General features: G+C 35.2%; 5 protein-coding genes across 5 annotated transcripts; 2 read left to right on the forward strand and 3 right to left on the reverse strand.

The window, feature by feature from the left end:
- Positions 1-14: 14 nt before the first annotated feature.
- On the forward strand, positions 15-2,018 carry LOC125608378. The gene has a single exon (XM_048778797.1). The coding sequence runs from the start codon at positions 1,162-1,164 to the stop codon at positions 1,903-1,905; it is 744 nt and encodes a 247-aa protein (XP_048634754.1). The 5' UTR covers positions 15-1,161; the 3' UTR covers positions 1,906-2,018.
- Positions 2,019-3,249: 1,231 nt separating this feature from the next.
- On the reverse strand, positions 3,250-5,593 carry LOC106429302 (ras-related protein RABH1b). The gene is made up of 6 exons (XM_048778798.1): positions 5,316-5,593; positions 4,436-4,506; positions 4,271-4,359; positions 4,004-4,115; positions 3,840-3,930; positions 3,250-3,672 (listed from the first exon to the last, which is right to left on the reverse strand). The coding sequence occupies exons 1-6, from the start codon at positions 5,430-5,432 to the stop codon at positions 3,526-3,528; spliced, it is 627 nt and encodes a 208-aa protein (XP_048634755.1). The 5' UTR covers positions 5,433-5,593; the 3' UTR covers positions 3,250-3,525.
- Positions 5,594-5,912: 319 nt separating this feature from the next.
- On the reverse strand, positions 5,913-7,054 carry LOC106394504 (10 kDa chaperonin 2, chloroplastic-like). Its single transcript, XM_013835064.3, has 6 exons — positions 6,809-7,054; positions 6,666-6,724; positions 6,548-6,598; positions 6,322-6,438; positions 6,188-6,217; positions 5,913-6,096 (listed from the first exon to the last, which is right to left on the reverse strand). Exons 1-6 carry the CDS (start codon positions 6,900-6,902, stop codon positions 6,028-6,030), a joined length of 420 nt encoding a protein of 139 aa, XP_013690518.1. The 5' UTR covers positions 6,903-7,054; the 3' UTR covers positions 5,913-6,027.
- A 3,446-nt stretch (positions 7,055-10,500) lies between these two features.
- BNAA04G25820D (FCS-Like Zinc finger 3) lies at positions 10,501-11,207 on the forward strand. Its single transcript, XM_013869950.3, has 2 exons — positions 10,501-10,751; positions 10,847-11,207. Exons 1-2 carry the CDS (start codon positions 10,642-10,644, stop codon positions 11,019-11,021), a joined length of 285 nt encoding a protein of 94 aa, XP_013725404.1. The 5' UTR covers positions 10,501-10,641; the 3' UTR covers positions 11,022-11,207.
- A 1,550-nt stretch (positions 11,208-12,757) lies between these two features.
- LOC106394505 (cyclin-U4-1) lies at positions 12,758-14,047 on the reverse strand. Its single transcript, XM_013835065.3, has 2 exons — positions 13,510-14,047; positions 12,758-13,258 (listed from the first exon to the last, which is right to left on the reverse strand). The coding sequence occupies exons 1-2, from the start codon at positions 13,848-13,850 to the stop codon at positions 12,994-12,996; spliced, it is 606 nt and encodes a 201-aa protein (XP_013690519.1). The 5' UTR covers positions 13,851-14,047; the 3' UTR covers positions 12,758-12,993.
- Between the last annotated feature and the right edge of the window lie 519 nt (positions 14,048-14,566).

Consider the following 14,566-nt stretch of genomic DNA (forward strand, 5'->3'; position numbering starts at 1 on the left):
GTAAGAAGCAAGAGAGAAGGGCGTTCACGTGGTCTAACTCTAACCCAAGAAGAAACGGACTAACAAGCGTGTGGGTTTTATACAAGACGACGACGACTCGTAACACCTAACACTTGTCGGCTTCCACCATCCACGAGCGTCCAATCTTTTTTTGTTGCCGTCACATACTTGTCTTTCCTTTTAATTGAATGTATATACATTATACATTGAAGAACCATTCACCACGAAGTATTTATTTTCATGATTTGTTTTAAAAAATAGTTCAAAGGGAAGTAGGCTTTTCTAATGTTTCCATGTAGATGTGGATTTGATTCATACCGTATCTTTGAATTCACTTTCATATACTTATACAGTATATGGCATAATTTTATCATTGAATATTTCAAATATCAACGCACATAGACTGAAGAATATCACAATTAGACAAGGCACTTAATAACAAACCATACTTGTACAAATTTAAAACGTGTTGTTATTCAGAATATAAGGAAACTTCAATTTGGTAGTTTTCCATGGAATTTTCTATGCATTTCTTCATAATACGACGTCCCAAATACTCTTTCTCTAATCCAATTTAATATGGTTTTAATGAGTCAAATTAAGAGTACGTTTAGTGAATTTTTAAGTAAAAACTACTAAGCTAATCATAACATAAGCCCATATGTGATGAAATGATGTTTGTTTTGACAATGATAAGAAAACGAATGTCAACGGCAATACGAATCATAAAAAAAACTATGAAATATTCATCTTCCCACTATACAAAAAAAAAACTATAATGACGTTAATTAAATATGGATGAGATTATAATTAATCATAAGTATAGTCATCTTTACAACGACATTGGTTCAATTTATCCTAACCAAATGCTAACGTGTCAAACCTTTATTATATAAAAGTGTATTTTACTCTCTCTTTTTCTTTTGAGCAAACATAAAAGTGTATTTTACATTTCTTAAAACCAAATCTGAAATTTCCATTTATTCCGGAGATTTTCTTCTCTGTACATCTTCTCTCTGCTCTTCTAAAGTGAAACTTGGAGTCGGAAGAAAATATATACACATAGGACTCAACGGATCTTGTTCTTAGTTTTCTTATAATTATCAGAATCCGAAGACTCTCTCTCACAGCCAGAGTCTTTTATATTTTCAAAATTTTCCGATGAGGTGTAAGAGACATACAGTTGACTCCAGCAGCACTATCGGCGTCTGCGCTTCTTGTCTCCGTGAACGCCTCTTCTCTCTCGCCGCCTCTGAAGACAACGATCATCATCATCATCATGTCCATTCAAGAACTTCTCCTCCTCCTCCTCCTCTGGTTTTCCCTCGCTCTGTTTCTCCTTACGCTGCTGCTAGAAACTCCAACGCCCAAGGAGGAGGAGCAGGAGAAGCCTCCGAATCTTACGGCGGTGAAGGATCATCGTCATGGGAAAAAGTCTTTGAAACCAACCGATCGGTTAAGAAGAAACAGACCGGTTTATCTCGGTTCTCTACCTTATTTGGAACAGACCGGTCATGGTTCTCCAAGGTCCTCTCCCCACGGTCGAAAACTACTACGTGTTACATTGAGGACTTGATCGCCTCTGAATCAAATCATCACCAGCATCAACCTAGGCATAGCTACTGCAAAGGCATGTCTCCAGCGAACGAGCTGGAATCTTTTGAAGATTCGCCGGGGAGAGCGAGAAGAACACCAGCGACGGGAACTCCGGGAAGAAGAAAGACTGCGACGACGACGATGGGTTTGTGCTTGAGTCCGCTAGTGAGAGCTAGACCTAACTGTTCTTTTGGATATACCGGTTATCCAAAATCTCCGGTTAAGCAACACATTTCAACGGCGACGTCTTTTAGCGCGAACCGGTCTAAGAAGCTGGCCGATTTAGGTAGAGCTGATAACCGCCGTTGACTTTTTTGTTTCTTTCTTTATTTGGTTATAATTTGACCGTTCTATACGAAATTACCTAAAATGTCACTCACAATATTCAACGTAAGTTATATGGTGGCTTTACTATAGCAGCATATAGAGAAGTGGCATATATATTTTTATTTATAATGAAAAAAGTTCTCATTGTATAATAAACTGGTAAATGTTTTTCTGTTTTTCTCTTTATCTTCAAATCCTAAACAAAGGCAAAAGAATGGTTTTCTACATTTTTTAGTAAATTTTCCATTAAACAATCCACTAAAAATCAAATAACACAAATATTTAATGGAATCATGCAATCACTATATTGAATAACACTAGAATTTCGAGGATTTCAGAAGAATGATTACAAATACTTAATATAATAGCACAATTTATTTTGATAAAAATTTATATAATCTATGATTAAATGACACAAAACTTTAACAGAAACTCCAATTCCTTTAAACTCAATTGAATTTCTAAATCAATATTCCACCTAAGACTAGTTCATGTAAGAATTGACAAATATTGTATATTTTGCAGGTTTTTCAAATCAATGATCAATGTTGATTTGTTAGTAAAAAAAAATTGATATTCAATTCGATCATAACTACAATCAATACGTACCTTTTAGGTGAAACAAAGAAATACAAATCTCCATTCTGCGTACTAATGTCATGTTGACTTAAATGTATAAGAAGCAATAACATGACATTTGATTATCTACTGCTAAAATTATAACAAAATCTTTATCATATTAAACCGGTTTAGTCATCAACCGAAAAGTTTATTAGGAAATAAGAGCGTGTAAGCAACTAAAATGAATAACAAAATATGATAAATACGTCCATATTTTACACACAATGAAATCAGTGATCATAATATACATAACACATGCCATTGTAGATGAACTAGGCAACATTTAATATTTTTGATAAGATATCACTTTCGCCGTACATTATTATATATGAATCAATATAAATCAAATGCAAAATATTTATTCAATCTTCTTGATATAATTATAAAACCATTTTATAGTTTTGTAAATGAAGCATTATTAATTCTCTTATACATAGTAACTGAATTTGCATCATTATTAAACTTGCTTCATTATTAATTGGCATTAAATCAAGTTTAATAATGATGCAAATTCAGTTACTATGTATAAGAGAATTCTAAAACTGATTGGTTATCACTTATCACAAATTCCTGACATCTAAATGGCCAAATATATAGTTGGCGAAATTATTTTTTTAAAAATAAAAAAACTATGGCATGTTATTGTAAATAAATTGAAAAAATAAAGAGAAAATCCTATGATAGATTCTGATTTAATAGTATAGATAGCTCAAAGTTATATGATTCAATTTTGGAACGGATAAATCACAATATTTAAAAAAGTACTGAATAGCTTTAAAACTCCAAAAGACAACAACAATTTAGAGTTAGGGACAAACCAATAAACTAAAGCAAGGATACTCTCTTTAAAAACAATCTGATGAAGAAGAAGGCAAAAATTTTACACATAGAAGAAGATAATAGCGGATCAGATCATGCGAGGGCTTTTTCTGAGTATGTTCTTTTGTTCTCTATAATGTTTGTTGCCAATTCTTTTTTTTTTTAACAAGAGCATCCTCCTGATTGCTGCTGAGCCGAAGATGCATTGGCATTGGAAGACTTGAGATTCACATCAACCATATCCTCTTGCTTTGTTGAAGAAAGTGTTTCCATTCCGGGCAAAGCTGCTGCTATCTTGCGGAAAAGAGCCTAGCAATATACAAGTGAAAAGGATGTATATGTAGTCTTTTACTACTAATTAGCAGGTTGGTAGAGATGGTTCTAAACAACGTTCGTGTTTAGAGAACTTTTGAGCAGCAACTTTGTTGTGTTCCAAGGAGAACTCAGAAATAAGTAAAGAGAAGATCCTTTGTTACCTTTATGTTGAAGCCAGCTTTGGCACTGGTTTCGATGAACATTACATTAAGCTCACGAGCCTTGGCTTCTGCTTCCTCTATTGACACTTGCCTGAGAAAACAACCCTTTTTATTATTAGTAAGGCGCCATCAGCAGTAACAAACAGTAAACGCTCTGTCCTAACCTTTTGTCCACAAGGTCGGTTTTATTTCCCACGAGCACAACAATGACATCACTACCACGCTCTGTCCTAACCTCATCGATCCACTTAGCAGTGTTTAGAAACGATTGCCTGCCTATATGTCAACGCAAAAAAAAAAAAAAAAAAAATTGAATGGATCAAGATAAGGAAGAAATCAAAACGCAGTTACTCAAAAGATTACTGTATCTAAAACATGGGAAAGTATGCATGTATTTTGAAAAGATTAGAAAGCAGAGAAGGTCCACATACTTGCAACATCATAGACAATAACAGCAACAGAAGAGTCCCTGATATAGCTCGGAATAAGACTCCTAAACCTCTCTTGCCCAGCTGTATCCCTGTCATATGAATCATCTCTCAATGTTAATCATCTGCTAGTTTATTCGAAACCTGAAATGATGTTACAGATCTTACCACAACTGCAGTCTGACAGTTCGATCTTCAAGGTACATTGTCTTTGACAGAAAATCAATACCAATTGTGGCCTGAAGTTAAAAAAAAACAACATAAACTACTGAGAAAAAGGGGAGATCATTTGGGTAATAATGAAAATAATCAAGTAATATTGATCTTCAAGATACTTACTATTACGTGCTTAAACGTAATGATCACATTTTACAAATCAAGATCATATACTTTTTCATTCATCAACTAAGAACTACATTCTCAAGTGTGAACAACAAACAATCAACAGTGAGCAATCACAACACCAAAATCACGAGCAACGAGAAGCTAAAGGAGAACCGCAAACATGATCCTTACGACTAATTGATACATAAACACCAATCTACAAATCAATGATAACAAGATCAACGCGAACCAGTTCAATTCCATTGCAATTCTACGATCTTCTACGCGACTATATCCTCCAGTACGAACAACAAACGATCAACAGTGAGCAATCACGAACAATGAGAAGCTAAAGGAGAATCACAAACATGATCCTTACTACTCATTGTTACGTCTCATACATTAACAAACGATCTACAAATCAATATCACACATGATCTGATCTACAAATCAATGATCAGAGACTTTCTTATTTTATCATTCATCAATTGAGAACTACTTCGATTAGATAAGCACTGATCACAAGATCAACGCGAGCTAAGTTCAATTCCATTAGAAGCTAACGGAGATAACACACATGATCCTCACTACTACTGATTGCTACATTGCCAACGATCTACAAATCAGAGCACACAGAATCGGATCTCAAAACTAAGCTAACGTCGTGCATCGGCGAGATCCTAACGCTAGATCGGAGGAGGAGGAGGAAAAAAATCAGATTAACCTGATAAGTGTTGTCGAACTTGTCGTACATGAATCGAGTGATGATACTCGTCTTCCCGACGGATTGATCTCCCAGAAACACCAGCTTATACTTGGCGAGCGCCGAGACCGGAGCCATTGAAAACCTCGAGATCGAAACTAGCCTGAGACGGATCTGAGATACGTCGCGGAGGAGGGCGTTAACTTCCCAATATAAGCCGGAGATTGAGAGAGAGAGAGAGATGCCGTCGCTGAGAATGTTTATTCGAAGAGAGAAGGGGTCGTTTATGTGCAATTAGAAACTTATTGGGGATAATTTGCAATATTATAAGATATTAGACTCGGATTGTTAAAAATTTCGAAACGTTATGGGCTTCGTTAGTAAGGGGGCCCATAGGCTTGCCACGTGATAAGAACGTGCCTTCCCCTACGTTTGATAGTTTGGAGACTGTTGAATACGTTTACAATCATCCAAAGTCTAGCTAAACCTCTCTCAAAGCTTCTCCTAGACTCCTACCAAGGTTGTTCAATTCTCTCTTTGTTTAGTTCTGTTTTGGGAGCATTCTTGAACTCTCTAAATAGTTTCAATTTCATTATAATTTGCCTCGAATGCTTATGATTGTCTTCAAAATGATATTAAATTGAAAAAACTGTCACAAAACAAGATTATAGTATCTGAGATTACAGGAAACAAGTAAAAATCTTGAAGGGATATTATCTCTGACAAGATCTCTTCACTCCACGAGGGCCAACAAGTCGCTCTCTTTACAAAAGCAATGCCTAGCACCCGTCCCCAAATCGACCTGTACAACAATGAATTCAAAGATGTTACACTACTTCCAAAAACTATGGTTGAATCTTCACTGTGAAGAAGGCAAACCATAACTAACTAACCTCATAAGCGCTCACGTCAGAGAACAGAACCTGTTAAAAACGCAAAAGGTGAAACAAATGAATTAACATTTCACACTAGTTAACCAACAATGGATGATGGTTATGACTTGAAAGAGTTAAAGAAAGAACCTAACCTTCTTTCCAGGGCCAACTTGTTGTCCAACCTCAGAACCAACAGAGACAACCTCTCCGGTTAAGTATCTCTCAAACTTAACAGCTGCTTTAGGCAACAACACTCCACCTGAGGTTGTCTGCATCAACAAAATAATCAATGATTATTGGCAATCGAATTGTGATAACAGAGCTAACCAACTACAATGTCTTCTCATTAATCAGAATCACAAAAGAGTTCTAACAGACCTGTGCAAGCTCTTCAAGGCGAACAAGAACCCTGTCTGCTTGAGGAACAACCTGCGATTGACATTATCAACAAAATGAATAAACTTTTGGACAAAAGTAAACGGAAAAAAGACAGTACCTTTGTCGGTTCCCATTTAGTGGAAATCGCTTTGACACTCAGACAGCCTCTTCGACTTCCTGTAAGAGAAACAAATCATCAGACGGACAAAAAAAACACTGAAAGCTTGAAACTTTACAAGTTTCTCAGATTTGTGTCAGTACCGAGAAGCTTATGGTTAGCTAGGGGAGGGGAACTGGTTTTAACCGGAAAAGCAAAGAAGGGTTTTGGCAGAGAGACGAAAGTTGAAGAAGCCATTGCAAGATAAGGTTTTTTTTTTTTTGTTTGCACAAGCAAGCAGATCTTCTTCCTCTGCGACTTCGGCTAGAGGTTTCTCGTTGGTTCTTATGTTTTTGAATTGGGCTAATGTTTAAAAAGCTCATTGGTTGTTTCCAAGTTTTCATTTTGGGCCTAGCTAATAAGATCCATTTTCAGAGAAATAAAGTTTATCCGGTTCGGGTAGTTTGGTTTTGGCCAGTTCAATTCAACATAAATTTTACTGGATTAACCAAAAAAAAAATTGGTTAAGTATTTGGTTGTTCGGTTTTTATAAATTTTACCAATTTTTTTTATTTCGATTAGATTTTAGTTTATTTTTGTTGAAAATTTGGATATGTTTGATTATTTTAGTTTGAAATTTGGTTAGTCCGGTTTGGGATTTAGTTAGTTCGGTTAGAGTTTTTGATATAGTTTGGTTATAATTTTGTGTTTAAGAAAATCGAAATAACCAATTGCCGAACAGAACCAAAACAAAACATTTTAAAAAGATCTACTGAATCAAACCAAATTCGTAAACGAACTAACCAAAAATCCCGGTTCTCTGCAGTTTCACACAAAAAATGTCAGGCCTACTTGAAAGACTTCAAATATGAAACAAAACAAAAAAAGTTCAGGATGAGAAAAAAAGAGTTAAAGGCATGTCATGTGAGGACCCTCTAAGCTGCCAAATCCAAGAGTAAATATTACCGACGGCACGGTATATGTTGAAATCAACGTTAAAGGCATAAGTGCAAATCTATCACCTAGAAAATACGGATCCAAGAACTGAGACACTATCTCTACTACAACTAAACCCATCAGATAGCTCTTCTCAATATAACCGATCTTAAAGTTGCTCTTCAACACCTTCTCCTCTCCGTATTGAGCAGTAAAAGCCAAGCCACATTACCATGGAATGCAACAACAGCAACAAAACCTTGATCGGGTATTCCTGCGGCTCATATAAGAGTGGGAAGAGCGAATAGCAAGAGACTGCAGGAGATTATATAGATCATCAGCACATGGACTGATTGGCTTTGCGTATGCGCAATGTGAGAAGATATTACATACCTATGGACACCAAAAAGTAGTGTTCAGCATCTTCTAAACTCGGCACTGCAACGATTGCAAGTGGGATAGTGAAATGAAGCGATGCTTTCTCATGGACATGCCATCCGAACAGAAAACCTCATGTATATGCATAAGCTCATCTAGCCACAATCCCGGGCTGTGGATAAGTGGATTCTTCCAAGCTTTGATGAGGCATGGAGTCACTCATAGCAAGTGATAAAAAATCAATTGCTTTTGGCTGTATTAATAGTTATTTACCCGCCTTTTCAATATCTGGAATCTGAAAATATATATATTTAATCAGGGATATAAATTGATTTTTATTAATAATATATGGTGCATATACCTGCTTATGTACTAATTTATTTTTCGGAAGTTTTGAATATTGACTTTGTAATTTCAAATGTTTATTACTAAAATTTGTTTTGCCGAAAATTTGTTTTTATTAAAATGTATAATTTTTTTATTTTAAATAACTGTTTTGACTTATAATCTTAAAATACAATTTAAATTTATTATTTATTAAAAATATTTCAAGTAAAATATTTGATGAGACTTTTAATAATACAGTCTTTTGTAGATTTTATTAGTTAAGATAAATTCAAAACACTTAATTTTAAAGATTTTGGTAGAGTTTATTAACTAAAATATAAATTAAAAATTATATAAAATTAATAATCTACAAACTAATTAAAAATCAATCACTGAGCATTCTAATATCTTAAATACAAAATTTAATACATCTCCAAATATAGCTAAGCTATTTGACCATCTGATTGGCATCGTCTACTATAACAAATCAACGGCTACAACCAACGGTTCTCGCAGATCAAATCCTAACCGTAGAATCAAAACAAGAGAATTTAATTCCCATGCAACCTTAATACCTCTAATAAACCGACACGTATCACAAATACCCAGCTTTGCTGGCACACGAGTGAGATTCACCACACGTGACAGGGGCAGGTGGGTATGTACAAGAAAAAAGGTAGGGCAAACGGGGTACACGGGCAGGTGTCATGGGTCCGAGAGAGAATGACGTTTTGATTATTGGGCTTAATAGAGGTGATGGTGGATCCCAATAATAATAACAGTTTGTCTAGTCAGCTCCTCGTTTGATATTTTCCCAACTCTAGTGGGAGGACCCATCTCCCGACTCCAAGGCGTATCGAGTATCTCTTTTGTTTGTATTAATACACTTTGGTTGTTTATATATTCGTAAATTGTTTATAAAGTTTATTATATTGGTTTGCCGTTCGTATCGTGAGTCATTGCTTACTCAGAAACGTTGAGTGCTTGACGTGATCTTTATAAAAAATAGTATATAACTAAGCAAGTGATCTTTACCTACCATATATTGAATTTTAAAGTCAAATTCTACTGCTGTGTTATTTGGAATTTGATTTGGAAAGATTTTGTTATATGAATCAAAAGACATATACAACAAGTTACTCCCAAGTCGATCGGTACTGATATTTTATGAAATTTAAATATGTTAAACGTATTGTTTATACGAAATTAACTACAATATAAACAGGAATGTGAATGTGAGTGTGGCGCTATCAAAGGTATACTTATATTCAACGAAGGTCGGTCACGCTATTGCTCGTTTATTACAAAGACAAGTATAAAGCCTATGCATGTCTTTCATCTCTAAATTTAACGTACATGTTTCTAGAACTTCTTGACTTTTTATTTGAACTGCGATTGTGTCAAGACTTTACAGATTTTCAGCCAAAAGATTCCGAACTTTTTTACCTGGAGCTCCAGCACGTGTACCAAGATGTGTTGTCTCAAAAATACATGAATATATTTATTCACTTATACTATAGTAATAAAAGAACGTTACTGTCCAAGTGTTCACACTATAACAAAGCAAAGCTTTAAACAAATGAGAGGCGATCTATAAATTTCCACCCATGGAATGAAACATTGTCCAGGGGAGATGCATCCCAAGAGCTCAGAAACTACACACGGGGACCAGTTTAAAACCACAAAAATATTTAGTAAAAAGATTATTAATAGAAAAATATAAATTTTGGAAACTAGTAGTATCATTTAATGTTCTTTTTTTACCAAAACTATCATTTAATGTTAATTTTATATTTACGGAAAAGCCATCAATCATGCGTTACGCATGTTATTGTTATGGCCAACGAATCTCACAAACGCAAGACTTGTTTGATTCCCCTCGACCAACTAGATCCACCCAAATTATTGTAATGCAAAAAAATAAAATTCAACTAATTTTATATGTTCTCTATTGCTCTACGTTACACAAAAATAATGTAGACTTTTGTGCCATGGAATATAAAAAAAAATAAAGTATTTTTACTAGAAAATTCGTAAGTATAAATTAAATAGAAAATAAAAATGTAACTGGTGCAGACAAAATAATAAAGACGATAATAAAAATAAACTGAACTTTAACGTATAGATCTTTCGAGATTGGACTAAGGAACGAACGAACGGTGCAAATTTAATATAGACCACAGTAACTATACTGGTCTGCACCACAGGTGATTCACTAAAGTCAAGCAGAGAAAGTCCGAGCTCGGCTTTATATATTCACACCAAATCAATCATCTTCCTCCTCCTTCTTCCTCTTCCTCTCTGAGCTGAATCTTAACTCCAAAAGCTTTCTTCTTTTAAAACATTGGTATTAGCAATGGCGTCGCATTACAACAGCTTCTTCGGCAGTGAAGAGCCGCACTTTCTCGAATCTTGCTCTCTTTGCCGCAAACACATTGGTCTCAACTCCGACATCTTCATGTACAGGTACTTAATCCGATCATAATAAAATCAATTTCCTGGATCTGATTTTGAAAAGTGATTGCCTTTATTGATATTCTTGATATTTTTTTTTTTAACAGAGGAGACAAGGCGTTTTGTAGCAAAGAGTGTAGAGAAGAACAGATCGAGTCCGATGAAGCCAAGGAGAGAAGCTGGAGACTCTCCGCTAGATCTCTCCGTAAAAAATCTTCCGAAGCAGCAAAAGAATCAGCCGCCGGGAAAACCGTACGGACAGGAACTCTCGTGGTGGCGTAGTAGACGTGTTTTTATTACATAAGAAGATCAAAAAGCAGATAGTTTTTTTTTCTATATATGCAATGTTTTGCTCTGTTTCTATCTTATCTTTGTTCCGATGTCGGAACCTGAGAAAGTGTAGATCTGGTTTTTATGTAAATGAATGTGGAGTTTGGGAGATAGAGAGAGATTGGGCTGTGTTTGATAGTTTTTTTTTTTTGTTCTCTGGGGGTTTAAATTTTGTTCGATGTTCCAATTCCGACAAGAAATGTTCCAATTCCGACAAGAAACAGAGCATACTATGTTCTAAATTCAATTTCTTTGTCTTATAATTTCACTCGGTTAATATTCTTGTAGTAATCCACAAAGAGAATACAAATTCTGAATACAGATCCTTCGATTTCGGTGATACATTTTCCGACGTAACTAAGAGCTAGAGCTCCGGCGGTTCTTTAACATGACAGCTAAAATGGGCTTTTAAAAGGGCCCATGTACGCATGTCACCGACACTTCCCACCTTTTATGGAAGACCGAAGAAAGTTCATAATCAAAAATAACTGTGTCGTCAGATACTTGTAATCTATATACTCATGTGTAGTTTCAATTTTCTTTAGCAGCGTCAATGACAATGTAAAATGAAAAGATGGGTTAGAACTGTAGAACATGATAAAGATGGGCCGAGTCATAATTTCTGACCACTTAGAGCCCATAGTAAGAGCGCACATAGGCTTCCCATTGTTTAGTTCTTGCCATGAATTGAATCTATTACCATGTTAAAAAGAAACTTAGCTACACTGTTAGAAGTTTGAATTAGCCTAAAGTTATATGGGTTAATGTTAGTGGGCCAAGCCCATTACTATACACATCAAACTTGTCAAAGTAGTGTGAATCTGCTTCTAGATTACTTAAAGTACAAGAAAGGCAGAGTCTCACTTAATGGATATTCGTAGTGTCTTACTGACGCCTTATGGTTAGTGGTTATCATAAAACTAAGCCGGTTTATCACCTATAATGAGATCAAAAAGTTGGATTTCTTATGGCATTTTCATCTTCTTAAACTCGATAGCTTTTTCACTTCTGTTTAATTAATAAATAATAACATTGCTCACAGAAGGACTCCCTTTCTACCTTGAGCTACAGGTTTCATTGACTCCTCTTGCCTTGACCTATGGATTTGCAATGGATGCACTTATTCATGATATAGTGTGTTCTTCATTCCAAGAAAACAAGAATATCTCCTCTTAGAAGTACTAGTACAACACCCACTTTCTAAAAATCAGTCTCAAATTCCATCTTCTCTGTTTTTCACCTCTCTTTGTTTTGTGTTCTTGAGTTGTATGTATGAACTATGAAAAGATTGGTGTCAAAACCTATAAACTTTTAAGACTTTGTGGTTTATTTTGTTAATATACATTATTTGTATAAACTCCTTACACAAGTCACAGTCACTTAAGCCTCTTTCAAATTGTCTATTGACTGTGGATTTCTTTATCATTACAGTCTGTCTCTGCTCTGCACATGTTCTTTTGTTCCCTCTGTAGAACAAGAAAACAACAAATTTTCTTCACAAATCACAATCATTGTACCTCCTAGTTACTATTGTTACTAAAATAATAACCCATGTCTCTGATCTAGCATGGGCAAAATCTAAATATCAGACAAAAACAAAACATAAATAATCATAACATAGATATTTTTGGTTATTTGAGTTTTAGAGTTACTAGTGACATTTAAACTTATGTTGCCAAGCCAGTCTGTAAAGATGAACTATCACATGTCCACATTAAACATATATGATATAATATATAGAGAGAAATGATCAAAAAATTTCTTAATCAGGATATGATTAAGACAAGATAAGAGTCCCTGCCGACTAATCTCTACATCATCTACAACTACACATTTCATTAAAAACAAGGACCAGACTGATTAAGAACAGAGAACCAAAAAAAAACATTTGGATTTTTTTTTTTTTTTTGGAATCATGTGTGAATTAAACAGCGAGTTGCTGCTGTTGTTGTTTCTGGTGAGAAGCTTCTTCGTCGTTGAAGGTAATGACAGATCTTGGTGGGACAACAACGAGAGAGAGGGGTTGAACAAGAGTCATTTCCTTTTGAAGATAAGAGAAGTAAGCGTGGAACGTGTTTGGCTTCACGTTTAAATCGAAACCTAACCCGAATAAGAAATCCAGCTCTAGAAGATTCATCTCTTTCGTGCTTATCCCTCCCACTTTCGCGTAATACGCATTGTTGTAGTACCTGTTTAAGGTACCAACGTTACAGTTTTAGTGAATAACTAACCAAATCAATTTAAAAATTGGATCTTTATGTTTCAGAGGAACAAACAGAGAAAAACAGAGCAGATAAAAACAGAGCAGATAAAAACAGAGCATTTCAGAAACAGAGCATTGGCTGATCATTAACTGAAATTTTAAGCTGTGATAGTGAATCCTGAGCTCGACCCTCGATTCATAGGCCTCGATTTCGATTAATGAAACGTAGAAACTTACAGATCATCGAGGAATTTAGCGGAGACCATGACACTGGTAATGAGGAGACGATGAACGTTAAAGGAGTTGATAGGAAGAGAAGGCTGTCTCTGAGTGAAACGGTCGAGATAAACGTAAGCCACGACGAAGCAAGAAGGACTGCAATTGGCGTATTTGAAAATCCTCTCGAGGTAGCTCTGGATCGTAATGGTCGGCCGGCTCAGCCCGTGGAACACGGAAACACTCTGCGACTGAGTCGTGACTCGCCGGGTCAGATCGTTGGACTCGGCAACTCGTTCTAGCAGTGAAGATAAGAAGGCTATTAGCTTTGGCATTACTCCAGGACTCTCAAGCTCAGCCATTTTTGTATGTGTGTGTTTGGGATAGAGAGAGGAAGAGAAAGTTACTTTCTTTGCTCTGCTCTGCTCTGTTGTTAATGGCGTGTGACGGTGTGATTAAGGTGGTCGTTATATTGGGTAGTTATTTTGTATTTTTTGTATTTTTATTTATTTAATAAGTATTTTCTTGATTTTCTATTTGCTTGTTTATATAAACAATTTTAAATTTTCAGGAATGTGACTCTTTTGAATTTGTTATGAATCATTAATTCTTGTTATATCACCGTCGGCGGTGGAACCGAAAAAACATAAATATTTCAAAATATATAAATAAGCAACTCATTAGAATATGGAACATAAAAAGGAAAGTGGTGCTTTTTTATTTCATAAGTTGGATTAATGATTAGTATTGAATTTGAAAACTTAAGTTTTAACAAGAGGGAAACATTAAACTAATGCATTAAACACGATATATCAAATCTATCGTGTCTTTTGATATGTACGCAATAACGAATATTGATGTGATTTTGGGAAAATTATACGTTAAAAATGTGAGTTTATAAGGAAAATGTGTGATTATATGTGAATTTTAATTTCGGTTTTGTAATGGGGGAGATGGGATCCCATACTCATCATGTTACATTACATGTGGGGAGATTTATTTAAACTAGAAAGTCATGACGATAGTGATCCTACGAAGTGCATGTGTTGCTAATAATGCGAATCAATTCCCATCTGGT

The sequence above is a fragment of the Brassica napus genome, chromosome A4 (assembly GCF_020379485.1).
Source record: "Brassica napus cultivar Da-Ae chromosome A4, Da-Ae, whole genome shotgun sequence".
Classification (NCBI taxonomy): domain Eukaryota; kingdom Viridiplantae; phylum Streptophyta; class Magnoliopsida; order Brassicales; family Brassicaceae; genus Brassica; species Brassica napus.